General features: G+C 54.0%; 2 protein-coding genes across 2 annotated transcripts in view; both read left to right on the plus strand.

Annotated features, from left to right (window-relative positions):
* The first annotated feature begins 217 nt into the window (after positions 1–217).
* On the plus strand, positions 218–1,019 carry AGRP (agouti related neuropeptide). The gene is made up of 3 exons (XM_037162738.2): positions 218–347; positions 518–603; positions 819–1,019. Exons 1-3 carry the CDS (start codon positions 221–223, stop codon positions 999–1,001), a joined length of 396 nt encoding a protein of 131 aa, XP_037018633.1. The 5' UTR covers positions 218–220; the 3' UTR covers positions 1,002–1,019.
* Positions 1,020–1,775: 756 nt separating this feature from the next.
* ATP6V0D1 (ATPase H+ transporting V0 subunit d1) overlaps positions 1,776–23,630 on the plus strand; it is a 37,340-nt gene continuing 15,485 nt past the window's right edge. The window contains exon 1 of the mRNA XM_037162739.2: positions 1,776–2,011. Coding sequence (XP_037018634.1) covers positions 1,882–2,011 — 130 coding nt within the window. The 5' untranslated portion in view covers positions 1,776–1,881. The remainder of the gene's footprint in view (positions 2,012–23,630) is intronic.

Genomic DNA, 23,630 nt, shown 5'->3' on the forward strand with positions numbered 1-23,630 from the left:
CAATAGTCACGTGTGGGCCCTTCATTAGACCCTGCTATATAAGCTGAGGGCGCGGGGTGGCCGGGAACTCTCCAGGCAAGGACCCAGCAAGCAGAAGTAAGTCCCCTGGTGGGGCAAAGACTCCTCCTCTCCGGGGGACCTCTCTTGGGGATCGGGCACTCAGAGGGTTCTCCAAGGACTAGGAGGGACTAAGTGGTGGGTCTCCCTGCTGAGCCAGGCCATGCTGACTGCAGTGCTGAGCTGTGCCCTGCTGCTGGCACTACCTGCCATGCAGGGTGCCCAGATGAGCTTGGCACCCCAGGAGGGCATCAGAGGGTCTGACCAGGCCCTGTTCCCAGAGATGTCAGGTCAGTGTGGGCCGGGGTGGGTCTGGGTGGGGCCTGGAATCCCTGGGCCACAAACTACTCTGCCGGGTATGAGCCCTCCTTCTCCCTTCCCAATCCCAGGTTGGGAGGTGGGTGTTTTGCTCATGGGGGAGGGGAGATGCATGTGTTCTGCCCTCACGTCGCTGTCCCAGGCCTGGGCCTGCAGCCTGGGCTGAAGAGGACAACTGCAGAACAGGCAGAAGAGGCTCTGCTGCAGGAGGCCAAGGACTTGGCAAAGGTAACTAACTGTTCAGGGAAACGGGTGAGGCCCCAGGCCTGGGGAGGAGCCATCAGGCATCATCCCCATCCTCCATTTCATACCCTCCTCACATGGAACAACACTGCAGACCCCCATGCTCCACCACCAGCCCCCTTGGATAGGGGCGGGTGAGGTCCCTGACCTGCCTTCGGAGGCCCATACTTCTGCAAACCCATACTCCCGCAACCCTGCAGGTGCTAGATCCAGAAGGACGTGAGCCACGCTCCCCTCGTCGCTGCCTGAGGCTGCATGAGTCCTGTCTGGGACAACAAGTACCCTGCTGTGACCCATGTGCCACGTGCTACTGCCGGTTCTTCAATGCCTTCTGCTACTGTCGCAAGCTGGGTACTGCTGCGAACCCTTGCAGCCGCACCTAACTAACTGGTCACCGTCAGAGTCGGGTTTGGGACTGGGGGGCGTGAATAAACTTTGGGACCAGGGGCATGAATAAAGTTTGGGACCAACCCCAAGGCTGTGGCATTATTTCGAACGTGGCCTTTGGAGAGGGTAGGTCACGGCAGGGACGGGGACGCAACCAAACCTAGAAACCACACACCCTACCCCAGGACCTGTGTTACCCCATCAGCTGACTTACATGCACGCTCTTAGGGCGCTAGGCACTGTTGAGGGAAAAAGAGAAGAGCCGCTCTCCAGCCCTCAAAATCTTGTCCAGTAAATGAGGGAAAGGGGTAGGGGGCACAGCACAGGGCAAGACCTGCAACTTCGTGCTGGCGTACAGGCATTAGGCTCCTGAGCTTGCTTGCAGCTAACTCGATGTGTGATACCCAGCGAAGGTCGCCTTTGCCATGCTTCAGCTCCCCTTGGGAGAAGGCTGACTCAACAGCCCTGAACATTTTCAAGCATAAATAGCTCCCATCTTTACTCCGCACGCCCCACAATACCAGATTCAACAGACCCGGGAAAGCTAGAAGGCCCAATCCAATTTCCACGGCTATGAGCGCCACCGTGTGGCCGGCTAGGGACACTCAGTAGATCCAACTGGGAACTGAAGGCGCTCCTTCCCCCAGCGCGCAGGCGCCAGAGAGCCGTCCCAGGCCACACCTACTCAACGCGTCCTTTCGAAGCCACCCGGAAGGACAGCGCCGCTCAGAACAGCCCCGTTGTGATCACGTGACACTCATGAAGGTCATCTGACGCACTTGACGGACGGCTCGGGGTGCCAAGTCAGCTGATCTAGGAGTTGCGCTGCCTGCCTGCTAGTCGGGGTTCTCCGGTTCCACAGCCCCCGACGCAGCCATGTCGTCCTTCCCGGAGCTTTACTTCAACGTGGACAATGGCTACTTGGAGGGACTAGTGCGCGGCTTGAAGGCAGGGGTGCTCAGCCAGGCGGACTACCTCAACCTGGTGCAGTGCGAGACGCTCGAGGGTGAGCCGCGGGGCCGGGCCGCCGGGCTGTGAAAGGGCAGGCGAATGTGGGGGCTCTCGAAGAGGGGCCTCGAGAGGCCTCGCTGGGGATTCCGGGGCTGATGGAGGCGCTGGAAGGGCAGCTGCGTCCAGCTGCGGCCTGGACCAGGCCCAAACGCGAACAAGCCTTTAAAATCACTATGGTTTGGTCTCTGCCGGGACCCGCTCAGGTCTCTCGGGAGTGGTTGGTCGGTGTGAGATGTGCCCGTGTAAATCCCTTTACCCTGACATTGCCAGAGTGAGCTGTCCCGTGGTAACGTTTGGGGAAACTAAGTGGAAAAGTCCCCCACTTCCCTACTAAGACACACACCAAGGTGTTTGTGATCATTGACGCTTCTCCTTAGCCGTGGGGTGAACCTTCCTGGGGAATTGCTGAGCCTGCTTGGAGTTTTCTCCCATCGCCAAACCACTGGCTGAGCAGTCTTCTGAAGGCAGTGTTTGGGAAAGCAAGGCGTGGCCCTACAGGTGTGGGAGATCATGCACTAGTATTTGGCCTGTAAGACTTAAACCCTCAGCAAGAAGGATGCTTGTTGGAATAGGGTTTCTTAGCACAAGAATTGTGAGAAGTCAGTTCCCCCTTCACAGTACACAGAGCATCAGATTTACTGAATTGTAGATGTCCCTGATTCCAGTCTTCGCCTCCTCCCCGTCCCCCATGCGGTGGTGAAGGGCACTGTGGCTGGGATGTCAGTTCCCATCCCTGACCCCTAAGTGTACTCTTGAGCTTGTCTCATGGTGGCTGGAGGGGGAAGATGACCAGATATGATTCACCCTCAGGAGGAAATTTTCAGATAAAAAGTTTGTTGAGGTTAAAAGTGGATTCAATGGGGAAAAAAACCAACAACACTAGTTTTTGTTTATCTTGCAACAATGCAAAAATACATACCTTTAAATTTTAAAACTTACCGAGATTAAAATATAATCATATAGTTCATGATTTTATTTTTTATTTAAAAGGCTTTCTTTTAAAAAAGTTTTATTCATTCATTTCTAGAGGAGAAGGGAGGGAGAGAGGGAGAGAAACATCAATGTGTGGCTGCCTCTCGAGCGTCCCCTACTGGGGATCTGGCCTGCAACCCGGGCATGTGCACCGACTGGGAGTCCAACCTGCGACCCTTTGGTTTGTAGGCTGGCACTCAATCCACTGAGCCCACCAGCCAGGCTGTATATATTATGGTTTTAACATAAATGTGAAAAAAAAAAAAAAAAAGGTTCACCTCCACTGTGGAAGTGGAGGAGGTGAGGAAGAAGAGGAGAGCACTTCAGGTGCCAGATTGTAGCAGCCTGTCAGCAACCTGACTGTCCTCTGTTGGAAAAGGAGGAGAAACAGGGAGGCTGTGGGGCAGGGCCTGGCACACAGTTGGCACTTAATGTGAGTTTTGTGGACCAACCGGGACTGGAAGAAGCTCTTTGTTTGCTTAAATCTGAAGGTGGACTCCACTGATTGCCAGCTGGCATTTGGTAAACTTGTTTCTCTTCCAGGCTTTCCTCACTCTTGCTGCTGACTCCTCCCTAACCCTACCCGCAACCCCCATTGAGCCCCCACCTTCTGAGGCCATAGGGTTCCCATTTTCCCAGCAAACCCTTCATTCTTCCTACAACACCGCTCTGGACATGGCCTCCTTGTGGCCTACCATACAGACCTTCAGCATGACACTCAGGGATTCCCTTGCTCTTTCACGGGTATGTATTCCTTTCTCTCCCACAAGCCATGCCCCCAGTTCTTGGTGCATGTAGTGTGGAGGACTTTGGAGTTAGACAAATCTAACTCCAAATCTAGTTTGCATCCCAGCCCTGCCAATTACTGTACTACCTTAGGCAAACTATTTTACCCCCCTGGACCTTGGGTTCTTCATCTAGAATATTAAACCATACCGACTTCAGAAGGTTGTGAGATGTCAACTATTTGGGGTAAAATGCTTAGCCTGGCACCAGGCACACAGTAAGCACTGGGCAAATTTTCTTCTGTACTATTCGCACCTGCCGTTCCGTCTGCTTCCTTCTTGTGACCATGAAGCCCAGTGACTTCCACCCTGCAAGGCCCAGCACCCGTAGCACCCCACCTAAGAACCTCCTTGTGGCCATGCTAGGCTAGAATATGGTCCCCTGTACCCAGTTACAGCTCCTCTGGTGTTTGTGCTGTTTTTCTAGATGTCTCTTAACATAGAGTTTGGGAGTTTTGGTACCATGTATGTTGGAGATGCTCAGGACTTTCAGGGCCTGGGGATAAGCAGAAGCAGGAAGAGGAGATCAGAAACAGCATCTTATTCTCCACGGAAAGGCCTTCTCTGCTTCTGAAGATGACACCAGAGGCCTGGCCTCCAGGCCTTTGTTGCTGGATATTTTTGCCTCCCTGGCTCCAGGGGAAGGGAGAGGGGGTGGGAAGAGGACACCAAGGAGCCCGTGGGGCCTAGTGAGAGTGCAGCTGTGTGATTTCCAAAGAACACATCTCAGGTGTTTTGACATTTCTCAGAAGGTGCAGTGCGTTGGTCAGAGGGTGTTTATTTGTTCTGCAATTTAGGGCAATTATAGACCTCCACCACACCCCAGCCTTCCTCCATGGATTCCACTCCAACAGGGCGCCTGCTACTGACCTCTTCTTGGTCTCGTAGCATCTCCGAAGCCCATATGTCCTCCATAGTCCATTTTTGCTTGATCGTCTGTTCTCAGAGGTAGGATAAAGAACCTGGCGAGGTCCCACCCCTTTGGTGAGCTGATAGGACAGAAAAGCTTAATGGCCATAAAAGCTCTTTCCAGCTCTGAGTGTTTCTGGATGTGCTGAGTACCTCCTGGGAGCTGGGTCCCAGCTTGTGAGCAAGAGGAGGTGGGTCAGAGATGTATCAAGAGAAAACATACAGTAGAGCTTACTTTTTTCAAAAAGATCTTATTTATTTCTAGAGAGAGGGGAATGGAGAGAGGGAGAGAGGGAGAGAAACATCAATGTGTGGTTGCCTCTGGACCTGGTCCACAGCCCAGGCATATGCCCTGATTGGAAATCGAACCGGTGACCCTATGGTTTGCAGGCTGGCACTCAGTCCACTGAGCCACACCAGCCAGGGTGGTGTGTGATCTTTTTAATTGCTGAATTTGGTTTGCTGATATTTTGTTGAGGATTTTGCGTCTATTTTCATTAGGGATATAGGCCTCTAATTTTATGTTATGTTTTGTAATGTCTTTGGTTTTGGAATCAGGGTGGTGCTGGCCTTGTAAAATGAAGGTGGGAGCCTTCCCTCCTCTTCAATTTTTCTGAATAGTTTGAGAAGGATAGATGTTAATTCTGTTTTGAATGTTTGGTAAAATTCACCTGTGAAGTCATCTGGTCCAGGACTTTTATTTGTTGGGAGTTTTTTGATTACTGATTCAGTTTCTTTAGCCCTGGATGGCGTGGCTTTGTGGACTGAGTGCCGGCCTGCAAACGGGAAGGTCACAGGTTTCATTCCCAGTCAGGGCACATGCCTGGGTCATGGTCCACATTCCCCAGGTGGGGGCGCATGAGAGGCAACCAGTCCGTGTATCTCTTGCACATTAATGTTTCTCTTCCTTCCTTCTCCTTTCTCTAAAAAGTAAATAAATAAAATCCTTTAAACAAAATAGAAGAATCAACAATAACTTGTTAATGTCCTCAAATATCCATTTTGTGTTCCTATTTCTCAAATTTTTAAAAATATGATTTTTTTGTTTCAATTAGGATACAAAAATGATCCATACATTTCAGCTGGTTGAAGCTATCTCAGATCTTTTAACATATAGATTCTCTCTCTTAGTTTTCCTTTTACTTATTGAAGAAGCCTGGTTACTTGATTTACAGATTTTTCCCTCCACCCTAATTTTGCTGACTACATTCCTGCTGTCTAGTTTAATATGTTCCTTTGTCCCCTGTTTTGCCTATAAATTAGTCATTAGATATAGAGGCTTGATTAGATTCCATTTTTTAAAAGAGTATTTAATAGCCCTGACTCATGTGGCTCAGTTGGTTGAGCGATGGCCTGTGAACCAAAGGGTCACTGCTTTGCTTCCCAGTCTGGGCACATGCCTGGGCTGCAGGCCAGGTCCCCAGTGGGGCACGTGAGAGGCAACCATGCATTGATGTTTCTCTCCCTCTCTTTCTCCTTCCCTCCCCCTCTCTAAAGATAAATAAAATCTTTTTTTAAAAAAGGAAAGAAAAAATATTTAATAGATAATATTAGTACTTTCATTGGGAGGCACATAATATTTAGTTGTCTCTCTTTTTGTGACATGAGGAATCATTGACATTTGTTGCCTAGAATCATTATTTCGGTAGGGCTGCGAAATGGTGATATTCTACATTTCCCTCTGCAGTTGCTAGTTTGGATACTTTTATACCTGTAAACTTGGAATAATCAACTACTTGGTTACGCTAAACCAGTTTGTACAGGAGAGGCAGGGTAAGTGCTTGATCCTCTTCCATATTTCCCAGCTTTCAAAATAATTGAGTTAGTTTTCCAACCTCCTCCAAAGATGACTAACGAGGTGGGTTTGTTCTTTTTGTTTTGGTGTCATAAGGCAATGTGGATTTCAGTGTATTTGTTGTGCTTCAGTCTTTTGACTTTTATTGGTGCTTGGTGTCCTCTGGCCAGTGGGAGTGTGTTCAGTAGCCCGCCAAGTCTTTTTGACACAACCGTGTACACTTTGAGGGCTCCCTCGCCTCTGGAGGACAGTATGTTCTAGTTGTACTTTGCACATTTCCTGACCCAGACCTAGAGTCACCGTTTCTCTTAGGGGACCTGGTTCTCTGCATTGAAATACGATATTTGGAGGCGATAATCTGAGTCCAGAGGTTTCTCATTGCTACTGGGTTGGTTGTTGTTTCTAGGGTTTTTCTGTGGATTAGCTCTTTTATTACTCAGAAACCTGGAAGACACACAAAATCATATAGCTTGCTGGAGTATGCATCCGCAGCTCAGCGGATGGTACCAGATGCCACCTTCCTAATTTGGAATGAGGCCCCCCCCGCCCCCCGCCCGATGCTTGGGCCAGTCAGGGCGTCTCCTTCCTGTTACGAAGAAACATAACCAATATTCAGGAGGGGGAGAGCCAGTGAGCCAGATCCCTGGGGACTGTGGGTGAAGAGCTCACGTGCGTGACATGCCGGCTGTCTTTCAGAACACTTTAGCCCTCTCTGTCCTGAGTCACTTGTCTTCTGTTCATCACAGCATCTCCTGCATTTCAGCCTTATTTCGTAAGAGACTGTCTCATCTGGGAAGAAGAACGCGATACTCCAGGCTGGGCTGGCCCAGTCACCTGTCCCTGGGAACTGCAGATGCAAATGTAGCTGGTGTCTTTCCGGGAGTGGCAGGTCACCCCGTACTAATTGTGGTGTGGCTAGGAGTGTGCCCGGGAAGTTATCCAGTCGTCAATTAGCTCTTGAAGGGTTGCAAAAGCCGTAGGAAGTGCTTTTTCCTGACTGTAGCTGACGGGAGGGTAAAACTGTTGGACTGACCCTTTAGAATGTGTCTGCAGGTTTTTTCTTCTAGAAAGATTTGACTTATTTATTTTTGGAGAGAGGGGAAGGGAGAAGGAAGAAGAAAACATCGATGCGCGAGAGAAACACTAATCGGGGTGCCTCTGGTACGCCCCGACTGGGAATGAAACCGGTGACCTTTCTATTTGCAGGGCAGTGCTCCACCCACGGAGCCACACCAGTCAGGGCTGTCTGCAGTTTTTCTAAAAGTGAATTGGAGAGAATCTTCTGGTCAAGATGGCAGATGCAGGAGAGGGACATGGCATTTATTTGGAATTTTTTTCACCGTGAGCAGAAGGTCATGGCACTAAACATATGGAAGCCTGTGTACTGAAAAAACAAAAAACAAAGAAAAGGAGAGGGGATTGGAGGAAGGGGCCACACTGGAGGTGGGAAGAACAGTTTCAGAGTCTTGTAGTAACCGGGGCCCGAGGCGATGGCAGTCTGCCCGCAGGCATCGTCAGGGAGCACTGTGGGGGGATTTCGGGGAGAGGACTTGGGCGGACTCTCGGGTTGGATAAGGAGGCTGAGGAAGGGTGAGTCAAGGCTGATGTCCTCATCTCTGGCTTAGGCAGTTGCATAGGTGGCAGAGTGAACTTATGGGTGGAATATAGACAGAACAGGCTGGAGAAAGAGTGAGAAGACAGGATTGAGGGATCTGTGAGCCACTTGAGTGGGGATTTGGAGGCTGTTTTTGGCGATCAGCTGTGAGGTCTGAGCTTGGGAGACAGCTTGGGGGGTCAGGGTAGAAGTATGGCCGTTGACCTCCAGAGAGATTAAAAAGTCAGAAGAGGAGAGGCCAAACTTGAGACCCTCCTCCGGGAAGGAATTCAGTTAAGCAAGATGGGGAAAAAGATAGTCCTGCCAGCAGGCTGAAGGCAGCCCCTGAGAGGTGGGTAGCCACAGGAGAGGACCTGAAAAAGAAGGGGGTGGTGAGTGCCAAACATGGCCGAGACATTGATGCTAAAGTCAGACAGCCTTCCATTTGGTTTTGCCATTCAGAGGTCATTGGTGACTTTAATGAGAACAGAGGCAGGAGGGGCCAGAGGCTGATGGCAGTTCGTGGAGTGAACGGGCAGTGACCCTGTTCAGACAGAGCAGAGCTCACTGATCAGCTAATCTATGCGCAGCTATTTACTGGCTTTGTGACCTTGGGCCAGTCATTTATTCTCAGCTGCACAATGGGAATGACGTCAGTAGGAACTCTGTGGAATGTTAGTGAAGCGTAAGCCTGGAGGCCGGGGGCCCAGTGAACCGTCAGAGAAATCGCCACTCCCACCCTGCTCATTCCTTCCTGTCACTCCTAGGGAGCAGGCGCCATGCTGGGCCTGGAGTGGCTAATGAAAACATGCCACACAGGCCTTGCTTGGGGGCAGGTATACCTGTCCGACGGGCAGGCTGCCGGACATCGGCGGCATTGAACGTACAGGGCACATTTCGGAGCCCTGGGAGCCCGTGGGGAGTGACGGTTAAAGGGTTAGGGTTTCTTTTGGGGGTGACCAGATGCTCTAAAATTACTTGTGTTGATGGTTGCACAACTCTGTAAACCTACTAGAAACCATTGAATTGGACACTTTAAATGGGCAAATTGTATGGTATGTGAATTATATCTCAGTAAAACCGTTATAAAAAAATAGCCAGGCCAAGGAGGCGGGAAGAAGCACTGGCATTAGCAGTCTCAGAAACAGGAAGCTGCGTGGAATGCCGGAGGAGCTTCGAGAAGAGGGAGAGGAGCCGGTGTCCAGGGTGTGCGGGGGCTGAGTGAGGAGAGATGCATCAGCGGGTTCATGCCAATAAACCAGCTGCATGGAAGGACTTGCAGCTCGGGAGGGATGAGGGTTGTGATCTAAAAACAGAGACTTGCCCTGGCTGGTGTGGCTCAGTGGATTGAGTGCCGGCCTATAAACCAAAGGGTCACCAGTACGATTCCCAGTCAGGGCACTTGCCTGGGTTGTGGGCCAGGTCCACAGTTGGGGGCGTATAAGGGGCAGCCGATAGATGTATCTCTCACACATCGATGTTTCTCTCTCTCTTCCCCTCTCTCTAAAAAATAAATAAATAAAATCTTATATAAAAATAAAAAAAGAGACACACACCCTTCATTTAGGTCAGGGGTCATGTGTGGGAAATGTCTTGCCTAAGATTTTCTGTTTATGTTCTTGCCTGGAAATATGTATGTTCTGTTCTGTTTGTTAGAGGAGACTATATTGAATTTGTGCAATCAGGTGACTACTGCTCGGACAGAACACACATTTAGTTCAGTCCAAATTCCGTCAGGGTCAGATCTCGTCCCGAGGAAGAGATAGTACAGTCCGGTGACCATCCAGTGGTCACAGGCAAGGGGGAAGCTCTCAGGGGGCCTTGGGAGAAGGGTGTGTTGAAGGTGGTAACTGTGGAACGAAAGGAACAAGCAGGTTGAGTCTCTGAGCTCTGAGAGTTGGGCCCCACACATACCTGACGTTTGTCCCTCGGTGTTTGAGGGTCTGTGTTATCCCGAGTGCCCTGGGCCATGGCATCACCTCGTGGAGAGACCCCCTGGTGTCCTGTGATTGATACTGTGGCGTGGATCATTGGTGGTGACCATGGCAACCTACTGCTTTGTTTGTTCCTCTCCAGCTTGATCGTGCTACCAGAGGATGAGGCCCCTGAGTAGGGGAGAAGTCTGGGGCTAGGCAGGAAGTCTTGCTGCCACAAGCCAGCTTGGACTGGATCCCGAAGTGGGTGAAGAAGGGGGAAGTTGTGAGAGTGGAGATTGATGGTATGATGCAATTAGAAATTTGGTCTGGGGCCCCAGAGGATGGATTTAGAAGGAGGCAGGCGGCTAGCTATTCAGCCTCACACTGGATCAGGCCAGTTCTTACTAGATAGGAGGGTGTGAGGGGTTAGAAGCCAGACTTCTGGTTAATAAGTGACCGGAGCTGCTCCAGAGGAAGAGCAGGTTTGGGATGTGGATGGGGTGGGGAAGACTAGGCGTCCTGTCGGAGATGTGTTGCATCGGAGTGTGTGAGGGAGGTGGCCCTGTGGCCCTGGAACACTCTGGAAGTCATCAGTACGCTGGCTGGCGGCAGTTCAGCCCACGCCCGGCCATCCGTTGGCTTACAGTCAGGGCAAGCCTCCCTTAGAAGCCTAGTCCTGCCCAGGAGTCCTGCCAGGAGGCTGGAGAGCAGCCTCAACGGTGGGCCAAGTGAACACAAGCGGACACAAGCGTGCCTGACAAGGACACCTGGCCCAGAGCCCAATCTGGCAAGTGGACAGGGAGAGCGGCGGCCAGGGCTTCTCCCTCCCGATGCCTGCCACGCCTTCTCCTGTGTGACCGGGCATGGGGACTTTTTAAAAAACTAAACGTATGTATTTTTAAATTCCAAAAATTAAGTTGGGGGAAGAGTGACTCAGTGTGGATCCTTTGGAGGACAGATTTCCCCACCTCGTTAGCATTGCACGTACGTGCACTGTGTAACTCTGTGGCCCCCTTACAGAATCGTGCCCCCTAAATTAGCATTAGATGGCATGTGTAGAGGCATTGGTGCCAGCCTTGTAGGTGCCAGGAACCTGTTAGAGCCAAAGGGCTGTCCATCAACAGGGGCGTGGTTAGATAAACCATTCCCTGTGCCTACCAGGGAGTACTGTGCAAGTACTCAAAAGCGTGAAGTTCCATAAGGACTGATTTACAAATGCATTGTCAGGTGATAAGTTACAAAGCATTAGTATAATATATTCCCATTTTAGCAGAACACCAGGGGAACGCACATGGAAGATCATTTGGAAGCGTAAATACCGGGTTGTTTAGTGTGGCAGCCTCTGGGGAGTCTGGAGGGGGAATATTTCCATTTTATGTACCCTTCCATTGTTTGAATGTATCGCAGTGGACAGATGTTTTACGATTCAAGACATTTGATAAAGATATCTAAAACAAGGAGAATTAGAACATAAAGGTAAACAAAGAGAAGTTACACCCAACAGTCGTCCAAGCTGAGATCCCTGCTAGTGACCTTGAGAATGTGACGTCTAGACCTTGGTTCGCAGGCTTGTAGGGCTGGTCTGAGTCATAGGGAACCTGCATCAAGCCCTTTCTCTTGGCACTTGAAGGCTTAGAGCCTTGGGGACAGTGCTTGAGGGCCCAGGCCAGGGCTGGACACTTCACCCAGGCCCCAGAGCCCCTGTCGGGGTGCAGTTCCCCTGCTTACCTCTCACCTGGTCCTTTTTCTCTCTCCTTTGGCCCCTCCTCCCAGCCCCACCTCTTGCATTCCCTTTACAAGACTGCATCTTGCACTGGCATATCATTTAGCCTGGTGTTGTCTGGGAAGCTGTTTATGGTCAAGACAGCAACCGTCCACATGGGAACTAATGACCCCCCATTTCACCTGGGAGATTGTGTCGGAACTTGCTCCAGTGGGTGATAGCATGCTTTTTCTTGGATTTACTCAGCAATTACTTGCACCTGGCTTCTGGGGTGGCGCCAGAGTCTGAACTCAGGCCTTAGGCCTTTTGAGGTACACCGGCAATGCCAGCTGTCCAGGGCCTTTGAAGACAATAAGGCTTTCTGGATGGTCAGGGTTTCTACATGGCAGAGGGGAAAAGGCCCCGACACCTTATTTTATTAATTTTTTAATTTATTGATTTTAGAGAGAGAGGAAGGGAGAAAAGAGAGAGAGAAAGAGAAACATTGATTTGTTTTCCATTTATTTATGCATTCATTGGTTGGTTCTCATATATGCCCTGACCAGGGATCGAACCCGCAACCTTGACATATTGGAATGATGCTCTAACCAACTGAGCTACCCCAGGGCCCAACACCTGATTGTAAACATTCTGCATAAAACACTTCTACAGTGTGTTAATCTCACTTTCTCTCTTTCTCAGTGGCATGCACTGCACATAGCAGAGCTGTTCCCACATTAGGGCAGTTAGGCTTGAAGTGAGATGGAACGGAACTGCTGTCCCTGACGGCCTGAGTCAGCCTCTGATAGTTTTGTGCCTGTCCCCTTGGCAGGCTGCCCCCTCGCCCTTCCTGCCATGGTCAGAGTGCCTGCCACAGCACCCCAGACCCCTTTTCTTCCTTGTGTCTGTTCTCGTGCTTTGGGCTCAGCTGCCAGACACAGTCTAGCTTGTTAGGAGGGTTTGCATCAAGAATGAACACGATGTCATTGTCTTTCTGGTGAATCATCTGACCCTGCTCAGGGTCGGGACCCTGGGGCCTCTCTGAGTTGCCTTTCTTGAGTTCCCTGTGAGGCCGGGCAGCAGGCGGACCGCGGCTCCCTGTCTGGCCAGCTGTGTGATGCTAAGCATGCGATTTAATGCCTTGAAGCTTAGTTGCTCACCTGCAGAATGAAGCCGAAATCACCTGCACTTTGCTAGGATTCAGCAGCACAATGCCTAGGCCTAGCCGGACTGAATGCTCAGTAGCTATTTATACGATTAGATGAGTGACAGCACTGTATTGGCATTGGCAGGGTGCTGGGTTGTGAGGTACCAAGGAGGAGAAGCTGAGTGCCTCCATCCTAGGGGTGCACCATGTCCCGGAATGTCCTGTGTCTGGGCTGTCAAGCACTTGATATTTTAAGATACAGCGCTGGGCAGTAGAGATGGGGCAGAGAGCTGGAGTAAAGGAATTTGGAAACCTGGGAGGGTCTGGCTGAGCTGGAGACCAAGAGTGTAGAGGGCTGAGGATGCAAAGTTCCCTCTACATCCTCTCCGGTCGTGTGTTTCAGAAGCCTCTGTCTTCACCAATACAAGACACACCGATCCCTTCCGACCAGACTCAAACCCACCCTGTCTCCATTCTGGCTTCCCTGGACTCATGTCCGCTTCGGGCCCATTCCCTCTTCTCTATGTCACATTCCCGTGTGCTTCTGTGGGTGCCTGCAGCCTACTACTTCAGGGACTGGTGTCTGGGGGAGATGCAGACAGGAGGCTGAGTCCGTAATTAAACTGGAAGGTTGTGTTGAGAGAGAGCTAGAGCTAGAGGATGAAAATGCCATACCCGCTTTGGCCACAAGGGGATGCACTAGGACCACTCAGCTGCCAGAGAGCTAGGCAGGGGTTGTGGCTAGAACAGCGAGTCAACTGAATCTCCCCTGCTTTTCTGCATGGAACCTGCCTAAGGTCCCTCTCCCTTCGGGGTCTCTTTCCTGGGCCCTACTTCCCACACACAAGTTCCAGCTGACCTTCTTACATTAAGTATGGCTCCTGGCATGGTCTCCTAATTGTCCATCTCTTCCCACCCTCATCTCCCTGTGCCTCAGCTTCCTGAGTTGGGAAGGGAAAGGCCAGGGGACAGTTCCCTGATGCTGTGCTATCTGCCCTGATGCTCAGTGCAGGCTGCTCCAGCCTTGACCACCAAACTTTCCTCATTAACTCCACCTGGGGCACGCTGGGAGCTCTCAAAGTCTGAGCAGCAGCTACAGCACTGTGTGCTAGCCATGAACTGGGGGTTTGGAAGCACCAAGTAGAAGCCTGAGGCTGTTGAGGGGTTAGGGCTGTGCTTTCCAGGCTCCCAGAAGCACTCCTCCCGGTCTCCTTCCACTCTTCGGGGGATGTGTAGGAATGCATGTGGCAAGTATATGCACGTAGGGTGACTCGGGAAGAGGTCCACACCAGGTACCGTCTGTAGATTCCGTAGTTATAAAGAGTCATGCTTGAATGGCGTTGTTATTGGGTAACTGACAATTCTCCTTCTGCTCCCCAATTTCACTTGGCCTCCCTGGCGCCTGCCTCATTCAACAACCACTCCTTGGATGATTTTTTAGGAAAATATCTATCCTTCACTGGAATATGGGCATTTCTCCCCTGTTAGAGGTATGAAAATCAGGGCCCTGAAGGGCTACTTAGTAGGCAAGGCTGCTGCGGCAGAGCCTGCTGCCTGCTCTGCCTGTCTGCATCCAGCATCCTGCAGTGCGCCCCGTGGCTCAAGGGGCAGGGCTAGTTTCCCCTGTGTGCGCAGGGCAGCCCTGAGCAGTGGCAGGCAGAATGGTGGCCGGGGAAAGGGGTGTGTGGAGGAACGGCCCTGACTGGGTGCTGGGCACCGCTTTCCTGGCCAATTCTGACTTGGCCCTTGGCACTTGTCCAGACCTTGGCCAGTCAGGCCGTAGTTTTTAGGCCTTGACCTCAGCCGAGGCTTTGTGTTTGGCTGGCGGACAGGGCTTCCCCTCTGAGGAGTCATCTGAGGTGCCTTGCTGCTGCAGCTTGGCCCTTTCTGCCTGCCCCTTCTCTGGCGGCTGCTCAGACACTCCCCAGCCCCAGGCCTCTCCTGCACCCCCTGGCTGTTTTGCCAGGGCTGCCCATGGACACTCAGGCCTCTGGACTCATCTTGAGCTCCTGAGTGACCCTCAGGAGCTAGGGTTGCAGAAAAGCAATGTGATCTGGACCTAAGTAGGGTGTCAGAGCTGGCCAGGCCCCTCTATTTTCACCTGGGAGATGGGCCCAGGTGAGGTCGAACGGCTTGCCTGTGGCCTCCTGACACCCATCTTGGCTCCTCCTGTGGAATCCCTACATTCTCTGATTCATTCCTTCGTTTGTTTACTGAAGGATTAGGCCTCTGTGCACTTGGCCCCCAACTCAGGAAGGGATGATTAGGTGAAAGAGGCCCTGCTTCTGGGGCCCCTGCAGTTACCCCAGGCCTTGCCACGGAGCATCTAGCTTGGAGCTTAAAGGTTTGGCAGTCAAGGAATATGGATGAGCCACAACCTGTGACCTGGAATGCAGGGCCCTGAGGCTTCTAGGTCATGGACTATGGTTCCATTTTCTCTGACCCTCAACTGTTTAAGCCTGGGAGAAATGAGGGTCCTGGAGTGTTACCCTTCAGGCCTGGCCTGGGCTCCATGTCACTGCCCTTCCTCCCTTAGTTCCATCATTTAGACCCAGCTTCTTCTGCGAGGCAACCTGAGCAGGCAACACTTCGAGAACACTTCGTCCCTGTGGCTCTTTGCCAGGGGCTGGCGTGCATGCACCGGGCTGACCGAGCTCAGTGTGGCATTTCACTGCATCCCCGGTACGTGCTCTGCTGTGCCCTTGAACAGGGTGGGTGAGGGGCCTGAGGTCCTATGCAGGGCCAGTGTGGATGCTCACTGCTCCTGCCACTTTCTGCCTGGCTCAGGCCTGCTGGCTCTGCTGGACATGGGTAGGGAGTAGATCGGCTCTGCTCCTGGCCCAGGCTGCACAGTTTCTGTGAGCTGCGGGGAGTGAGGCTTCCTGCTGAGAGCAGCATGGCTTGCAACCCCATGTGGGGCCGATTCTGTGAGCCCCATCTATAAGGTCCCAGTCGAGGCAAAAAGAGTATTTCCATAGCTTTAGCTCTAGGTACCAGGGCGCTGGCAGGATGCTGCAGCCAGAATCCAGCCTGGCCTGGCTTAATCTCACTGTTAACAGCCCCCAGGAGCCATAAAGCTGCCCTCCACAATCCAAGTGAGCTCTGGCTTTTCTTAGTGTCCTTCCTCCAGAGGCCCGTGCATGTGGAACAGACACCAGCATCAGGGACTGACAGGATTGCTCAGGTGGTGAGCGCCAGCAAACCTGGGACCCAGACCTGGCACGGGCCAGCTTTTGAGCAAGCTTGCTGCCACAGCTGGCCTTCCCTGGGCTGCCTGGCGCCTGGCCACTCTGGACCTCTTCACCTCTATCACTCGCATCCAGGCAGACTTACATCTGTGGGAAAATGAAAAGAAGCTCTTCCTCACAACCCCAGATCTGCTCCAACCTCCAGCTTCTATAACTGGAGTGGCAAACTTGGAGAATTAAGAGCTTGCTCAAGGTCTAAGTACAGGACAGCAGCAGAGGCGTGGTCCCTGCCTTCCAGGGTGAGGCTGGGTCTCCTGATTCCTGGGCAGGGCTGTGGCAGAGCAACGCATAGGGAAACGGCCCTTCAAGCCTTATGTCTCCTGGGACATGTCCTGTGGAGCTTCAGGGCCAGGGTGGAGTGTCCCAGTAAGGGCCTCTCCAGGCAGATCTCTGGCTCTCCGCTCAGGAGAACTTCTTGGAACTTGCCCTGGGTGCAGCAGTAACCAGTTCTGCCCCTCCCTTTGGCACATGGGACCGTCACCTACCTGGCACCCTCCTGACTGTTGGATGGGTTGACTTCCTCATGGTATGTGAGAGATGCTTTTATTCTTCCAGCCACAGGGACGAAGTGTTCTCGAGAGCATAAGGGCAATTAAGTGTGACTCCGCCACCACCTGCCACCTGTCTCGGAGCAGGGAGAAGGGTGGTGAACCTGGGTCAGACGTCCTGCTGTCTTCTGTACATGGGGAGTGACATTCCCTTTTGCTCCCTATATCTGATATGCTGGTGGGTGGTGCCATTGGCCACAGGTGTCAGCGGGGCCACCTCTGCAGCTCAGTCTTTTCCCCTTCTGCAAATGCCTCACCTCACTGAAAGTCCTCCAGCATGAAATAAAATGCTGGTTTAGGGACTGAGGAAGGAGAACTGACTGTCCTTTCCCTGCAGGAGCTCTGCCTTGCACCAGCTGAAACCCGGTAACTTGCATGCGGCTGTGCCAGCAGCAGACTCCAGGTTCTTCCCAAGACTGCTGGCCCGCCGGCCTGGGGGCTTCCCGTGGAGCAAAAGTTGCCCTTGGCTGCCCCACCTTCTGCTTGCTCCCGTGGCCCCCAAGGCAGCAGCTCAGGGTGCAGCACAGGGGTGTCACACTCACTCTCACCTGGGGCCACATCAGCCTCGAGGTTGCCTTCAAAGGGCCGAATGTAACTTTAGGTCTGTATAAATGTAACTACTCCTTAACTAGGGGCAAGGAGCTCGGCGCTGCCACCGAGTAGAAATAAGGTGGAGGGCTGGATTTGGCCTTATGTTTGCCACCTGTGGTATAGCAGGTGATGCGGAGCTGGGTCCTAGCCTCCGACCAGGACCCCGGGGCTGCCCATAGCTCTATATGATCTTGCTGGTAGATAAGGCAAGACATGGGCTTGGGGGCAAGAGTCCCAAATTTCAAGCCAGCTCCGTTCCTCCTTTGCCAGGAGATAGCAGAGTGGGGCCTGTGTGTGTGGCTGCCCAGGCTGCACAAGGCCCCCACAGCCTTCACGGTGAGGAGGAGAGCATGCCTGAGCCCCAGGGGGAGAGGAAGGGGACAGACCAGGGGAGGAAAGGGCAGGGGCGTTCTGCGGGGCCCCGAGTAGGACAGCCTGGGCGGCGGCCTGGAGCCAAGCATGGAGATCGCCTGACGGGCTGAGGGTATTAGTCGGGGAGCTCTGAGCAGGATCCTTTCTGCCAGGAGAGGTGGGCTGTGGTTGGCTGTGCTCAGTTCTCTCTGTCTAATGCTGCCTCTGTCCAGGGTCTGTGGTGGGTGCCCTGGGAGGCTGGCACGATGGGGACTTTCCCTAGGTGACCAGCCTGGAGCCTGGGTTCAGAAAGATTCCACAAGCTGCTCCTGACCAAACTGTGGGGTGGGGTTTGAACCCAGGAGACTGTGGCTTCAGAGCCCAGGTTTTCTCTCCTTTAGCCCACTCAGCCACCCAGGGAGCAGTATCCTGAAACCAGTGACACGGGGTTGCAGAGGGGGCCTGGGACTGTGGCATGGACCACCCAGTGGGTGATGGGTGGACCCTGCACTGGCCAGGTAGAGAGGCCGTGGACACCTTAGTCAGGGGCAGGGGCAGTGCCTAGGCTGTGGATGTGGAATGGTAGATGGCACCTAAGGGGGGAAGAACTGACGTTTGCTAGGAAGAGGCAAAACCCAGAGTGGGTTGGTATTGCCTGAGGTGTGCGAGGAGCCTGTGATGGGCCCTGGCAGAGCCCTGGAGGCGAAGAGGATGCCCACCCAGCCTGTGCTGCAGGCCCCAGGTAAACCCAGGGTTAATGGTTCCTGTGCTGCGGCTCCCACACAGGGAGTTCCAGATACAGTGCTCTGACCTTGCAGCGCCAGGCAGCCAGTGTGCACATCTGCTCTGGAGCTGATACGAAGAAGGCATGTCACCCACCCCCAGGGCATGGGGAGGAGACTCAGGCACAGCACATTTGCCGAGGGGGCGGCTCCAGCTCCATTGGGCCACTGGTCTGGCCATCTGGCCACATCTGGCCATCTGTTTGAGTTTCTCTGCTCTGAGCCCCTGGAAGCTGCAGCATCCAAGCCTCCGGGGCAGTGTGAGTTATCAGAGCTAGAGCCCAGGTCCAGTCCCTTCAGAGCAGACCCCTCACCTGGGCCCAGGAAACAGGTATGATAGGATCCAGAGCCCTGCCAGCCTCGTAGGGAGCGGCAGGGTGGGCACGCCGGGCTCCGGGGGGCGTGTTTGCACATCTGGTTTCACTCAGCAGGCCACGATTCCTGAAAACCCCTGAGCTCCCCAGGAGAGTGTCGTTGAGTGACCTTTGGAAAAGCAGAAGTGAAGTCTGGGAACATGCTGTGCTCTCACATTCTGATGTGGCCAGCTGGCCAGTAGGGTCCCTCCATGGGCCATGAGTGAGTCTAACGCAGGGGGCTGCCCCGCCTAGTGTACTGTGCCAGGGGTTGCCTCCATGCCTGCTGGGCCCCTGGGGCATCATGGGGCCAAGACCCTCCCTTCCTGTCTTCCTGGGAAGGTGTGGAGGCTAAAGAGGCCATGTGCCTTCTGCCTTTGGGAACTCTGAGGGGCTGAAAGATCACTTTCAGGGCCGGCAGGATCAGGGAAAGGCTTTAGAAGGTGGATGGGGAGCAGGCTGCCCAGCTGCCACCTCTCAGGGCCTGGCTGCGGCTGGTTGCCACGCTCATGCTCTGTCCCGCAGAGAGTGAAGATCAGGCTGGGGTCTCCATGCCCTCCTGTTAATCAGGGGCTGGTATGATAACAGAGATGCCAGCTGGGGCTCTGCTGCTGAGGGGTTTTGGACCAGAAGACCTGAGCTGAGGAGTGGCCAGCAGACGGAGGGACAGATGGACAGCTTGAATCTGGTGTGGTCCTAACCAGGAGCCCAGGGAGGAAGAACCGTGCCAGGTGGGTGTGGGGCTGCGGCCTGCCCCAGTGCCTGCAGACTGCTCAGCTGGATCCTGCTGGAGCCGGGGCAGTGGGCTCTCACAGAGTCGGCCTCTGGGGCACAGTGGTGCCTTGTAGAAGAGGGAGGGCGGGCTCTCTCAGCTAGGGGTGCACCCCCCCTAGCTCAGCCTTTGAGGCTGGGCCTAGGAAGCAGCCCTGTTTCCTGCATTTCAAGGGCTTCTTCTCCTCAGGGCATCGTGTGGCCCTCCCTGGAGCCCGAGCTGGAGGCAGAGATCCCGGCAGGTTGCCCCAGGTGGAGAGCCCAGGGCCGAGGCTGAGGCAGTGCTCGGACTGAGGAACCCTCAGTGCTTGGACTGAGTTACCAGTGCTGGTAACCCTACTCTGTGGGTGGTGGCCTGGAGGTCCAGGGTTGTTAAATGACCAGCCCAGCCACACAGTCTGGGAGGACTGTACGGGAAGCTGGTGTAAGCCCATGCTGGGCCGGGCCCATCAGGTACAGCTGTGCCGTGCACACAGGGATGGGGCACTCAGCCCATGAGGCCCCTCCCCGCAGCCCATGGGTCCTCTGGAGCTGCGGGGAGGAGGCGGGGCTCTAGTTCTGGGGCTACAGGGGCTGCTGGGTAAAGGTGACAATGACAGGTTTGAACATTTTACTCTCATAAAGGTGTGGAGAGTGGACTTCGGAGCAGGGAGCCAAGACGTGGGGCAGGAGGCCAGCAAAAGGGCACTGTGGTGAGGAGGCCTGGGTGGGGCCAGGAAAGGGAGTCGTGGGGATAATCACCAGGATGTCAGGACAGACGACACTGGGAAGCAGCGGAGGTTTGGGAAGGTCCCGGGTAGGGTCCAGGTGCTGAGGAGCAGGCCCTCGGCCCTCGGGAGGCTGGAGGTACGGGGCCATGTTGGCCGGCTTCCTCTGTGGAAGGGTGTGGGTCAGGCTACAGAGTGAACTTCCTGATAGCAGCAGCATCTTTTTTTTGAATTTTATTTTTTTTTAATATTTCTTTTTTAAAAAACCTTATTTATTTATTTTTAGAGAGTGGGGAAGGAAGGGAGAAAGAGAGGAAGAGAAATAGTAATGTGTGGTTGCCTCTCATGCACCCCCTACTGGGGACCTGGCCTGCAACCCAGGCATGCGCCCTGAGAATCGAACCAGCAACCTTTTGGTGTGCAGGCCGGTGCTCAATCCACTGAGCCACGCCAGCCAGGGCAGCAGCACCTTCTTAGACATGGGAAATCAGGCCCCCAGGAAGTGTTTTGCTGTGAGGGATCCCAAACTGACTATTCTTGGTGCGGGGCCACAGATGGGAGGATTTGGGGTAGACAGCTGGGCATGCGAGTAGACCAGAGTGGTCCCCCAAGTCTGCGTTAACTAGAACACTGCTCAGCCTCAGCCCAGGCACGCCTGGGGCTCTCTGGGGCCATCGCTGAGGCTGTCAGGCTGCTGAGTGCAGAGCAGAACTAGCCCCTGCCTTTCCAGGGCCCCCGGTGTCCTCGGCTGCCCTTGGGGGCTGGGCCAGGGCTGGGTGGCCAGGTCTCCCACGAAGCTCTCAACAAGCTCCAAGTCTTTCCTCCTGTGCTCAGATCCCACCCCCCAATCCCACCCCCCCTCCTCTTTGCATCCCTCAGAGAGAGCAGGAAGCCGGGGCGGGAGGTGGCGGGGAGGTTTCTAACGGGCCTTGTCCCAGCCCTGAGGACTGTCTAAAGGGCTTGGGGCTGCCAGCCACTGAGCCTGGGCGCCAGGTTTCTCGAATAGGGTCAGAGCTGGTTCAGAAGCCCTGTGTGGGCCAAGCCGAGAGATCCAAGTCGCCTTCCTGGCTGGCAGGCAGTCCCCTTTCCCTGGGTCACAGGGAGACACGAGGCTTGGCCAGGGAAAGTGGTCTGGAATGGCCCTTTGACATCGTCCCTGGGGACTTTTAAAAATGAGTTCCTGGTAAGGAAGACTCTCAGGCCTTGGGCAGGATTCTCGGTAGAGTCTCCTGGGTTTGCTCTGACCTGACAAACGCCAGCAGAAACCACCCGGCTGTCTGCCTTCCAGCAGCGCTGGGAGCCGTGGCTTCCCCAGATGCAGCGTCAGCAAAACGAGGCAGCCAAGACACAGGGGTGTTTGCTTTCAGGCCATGCTAAGCCCCAGGGGCTGGGGGTCATGCAAAGGAGAGCCCACCCCTCGGCTTTGCCCCTCTTGGTTAAGTGCACACGTTCCTTGCTTCTTAAGGAATGGCTGATACCACCAGTGATGCCAGAGGCTTGTCCACGAGTCGTGACAGGACGAGACCTCTGTCAGGGGGGACACTGAGTATCAGCTGCCTCTGAGGTCACGCCCTCTCTCACCTCTCTGCCACCTGCCCGTTTTCTGGGACTAAAGTCTGTATTTGAAAGGCCCATCCTGGGCCAAGGTCTCTGGGGGAATGTGGTCAAGGATGTAAAGGAAGGCGAGGAGACCAGAGTTGGGGGTGGACAGAATCCAGGAGGCCTGACCCACCTCTCAGCCCTTTATACCTGACCGTTGGACTCCGGTCAGCTTTCATGCTCCCTCTGCTTTCCGTTTGCTTGGTCTGTGAAATGGGTGTGCCTGGAAGGGGCGGGACACGGCTGCTCCTGGCAGGGGCTGAGCGCTCAGCAGGGCCCCGTCTGCCTCCAGGTAGAGTGCTCTTGCCTCCCTCTTATGCTGGGGTGCTGACTCCACCTGCTCAGTGTCGGGTGTGGGGTGGAGTCAGTGGGGGCTGGAGAGGGGAGAGGGGAGCTTGCGCTGGGTGAGTGAGCGAGCCAGGTTGTTGAGTGAGCCAAGGGGAGAAGAGTGGACAGGTTTGGGTCACGTTAGGCTTCCAGCCGCTGTCTGCTCCGCGGCCTCCCCAAGTGGGGATTTGAGCACCTCCTGTGCCTGGGCCAGAACCCTCGCCCCCTTTTTTCCCTCCCCAAGGATCATAATGTTTATTGATAGATAAAATCAGGGCATTAACATGACTTGGTAAGTTAATTAGACTTAATACTATAAAAAGAGGGACCAATGCATATTCTCACCATTCGTTTCATCCCCACAAAAGCCAATTCAAGGGCGTTACCGATCTCTCAAAAGTGATCAGTTTTGTGCAAGTAAACCTAGTTTCTTTTAAAAGGACTTGTGCCCTCACCAGTGTCAAGAATATTAACATCAAGGACAGAAAGCCCATTACTAGAGGTAGAAATAAACAGGTGATACACTATCATGCCAATGACCATCAGTCACAGTTAAGAATTTCTCTGTGACAGCCAAATGGGTAACCTGGTATTGCAACAACTGTAGCGTTACTGAGCAGAGCACCTTCTCCCTCCCGTGGCAAGGGAGACCGTGGTAAGGATGGGGACCAGCAGAGCCAGGGCGGGGACTCACGGCAGATGGCCTGGGGTGAGGACGTATGAGTGTGCACATCTTCGGGGCGGACGGGCAGCAGGCAGGGTCCGAGTGGCAGAGCAGGAGGCTGTGGGCTTCTCCCTGTTGCGCCGGCCATGGGAGAAAAGTGGGTGTGGATGGCAGTCACAGTGAAGCAGCAGACGGTAAAGGCCTCCTGCAGGCTTCACGAGTTTAAAGCCCACTCTGCGTGTGACTTGAGCGCTGCCTGCTACCCAGGTGTCGCCCAGAGATGCAGGTGGAAAGGTTCTACCCCAGCGGCATGCACACTCCTCCCCCCGCCGCATACTCTCCCAACTCTCCTTTAGCACACCCGATTCCAGGCTGGGAGCGTTCTTCTCCTGATGGGGTATAGAAGGAGGGGCATCGTGGGGGTCCCCTAAGCCTGTGGATGGATTGTGTGTCCCACTCCTCCTTCCTCTTTAAGCAACCCAGTGTAGCATGGGCTCCGGGCTCCCGGCTCCCAGACGCACAGGAAGGCCTTGGTGGGGGGGGGCTTGCAGAAACGTTCATCTCCCCTGGCGTCCTCTGGATAACTCCCCCAGGGCACGGAGGGCGTGCTGTCCCCTGCAGAAGCCCCAGCCTGTCGGGCCTTCACACTTGCATGCACGCACGCATGCCTGGTCCCTTCTCAGCCACCGTCCTTGGTATACCCTCACTACCACAGCGTTCCCATTTCGGAGTGAGGAGTGACCCTTCTGCTGTCTTTACCGACCCTCCGCCCAGTCTTTCATTCATTACAGTTATTCACTGCGCATCCAGATGCACCAGAACTACTCCGTTTTAGGGTCTGAGATACCTCAGT

This window comes from Artibeus jamaicensis, unplaced genomic scaffold (genome assembly GCF_021234435.1).
Source record: "Artibeus jamaicensis isolate MK-2021 breed Jamaican fruit bat unplaced genomic scaffold, CSHL_Jam_final contig_464, whole genome shotgun sequence".
NCBI classification, from domain to species: Eukaryota; Metazoa; Chordata; class Mammalia; order Chiroptera; family Phyllostomidae; genus Artibeus; species Artibeus jamaicensis.

Bases quoted from the DNA above. Each gene is read 5' to 3' on its own strand.
- AGRP (XM_037162738.2), top strand. From the start codon at position 221: ATGCTGACTGCAGTGCTGAGCTGTGCCCTGCTGCTGGCACTACCTGCC. The intron at 348-517 runs GTCAGTGTGGGC...TCGCTGTCCCAG, and splicing joins CCTGTTCCCAGAGATGTCAG to GCCTGGGCCTGCAGCCTGGG. The intron at 604-818 runs GTAACTAACTGT...GCAACCCTGCAG, and splicing joins AGGCCAAGGACTTGGCAAAG to GTGCTAGATCCAGAAGGACG.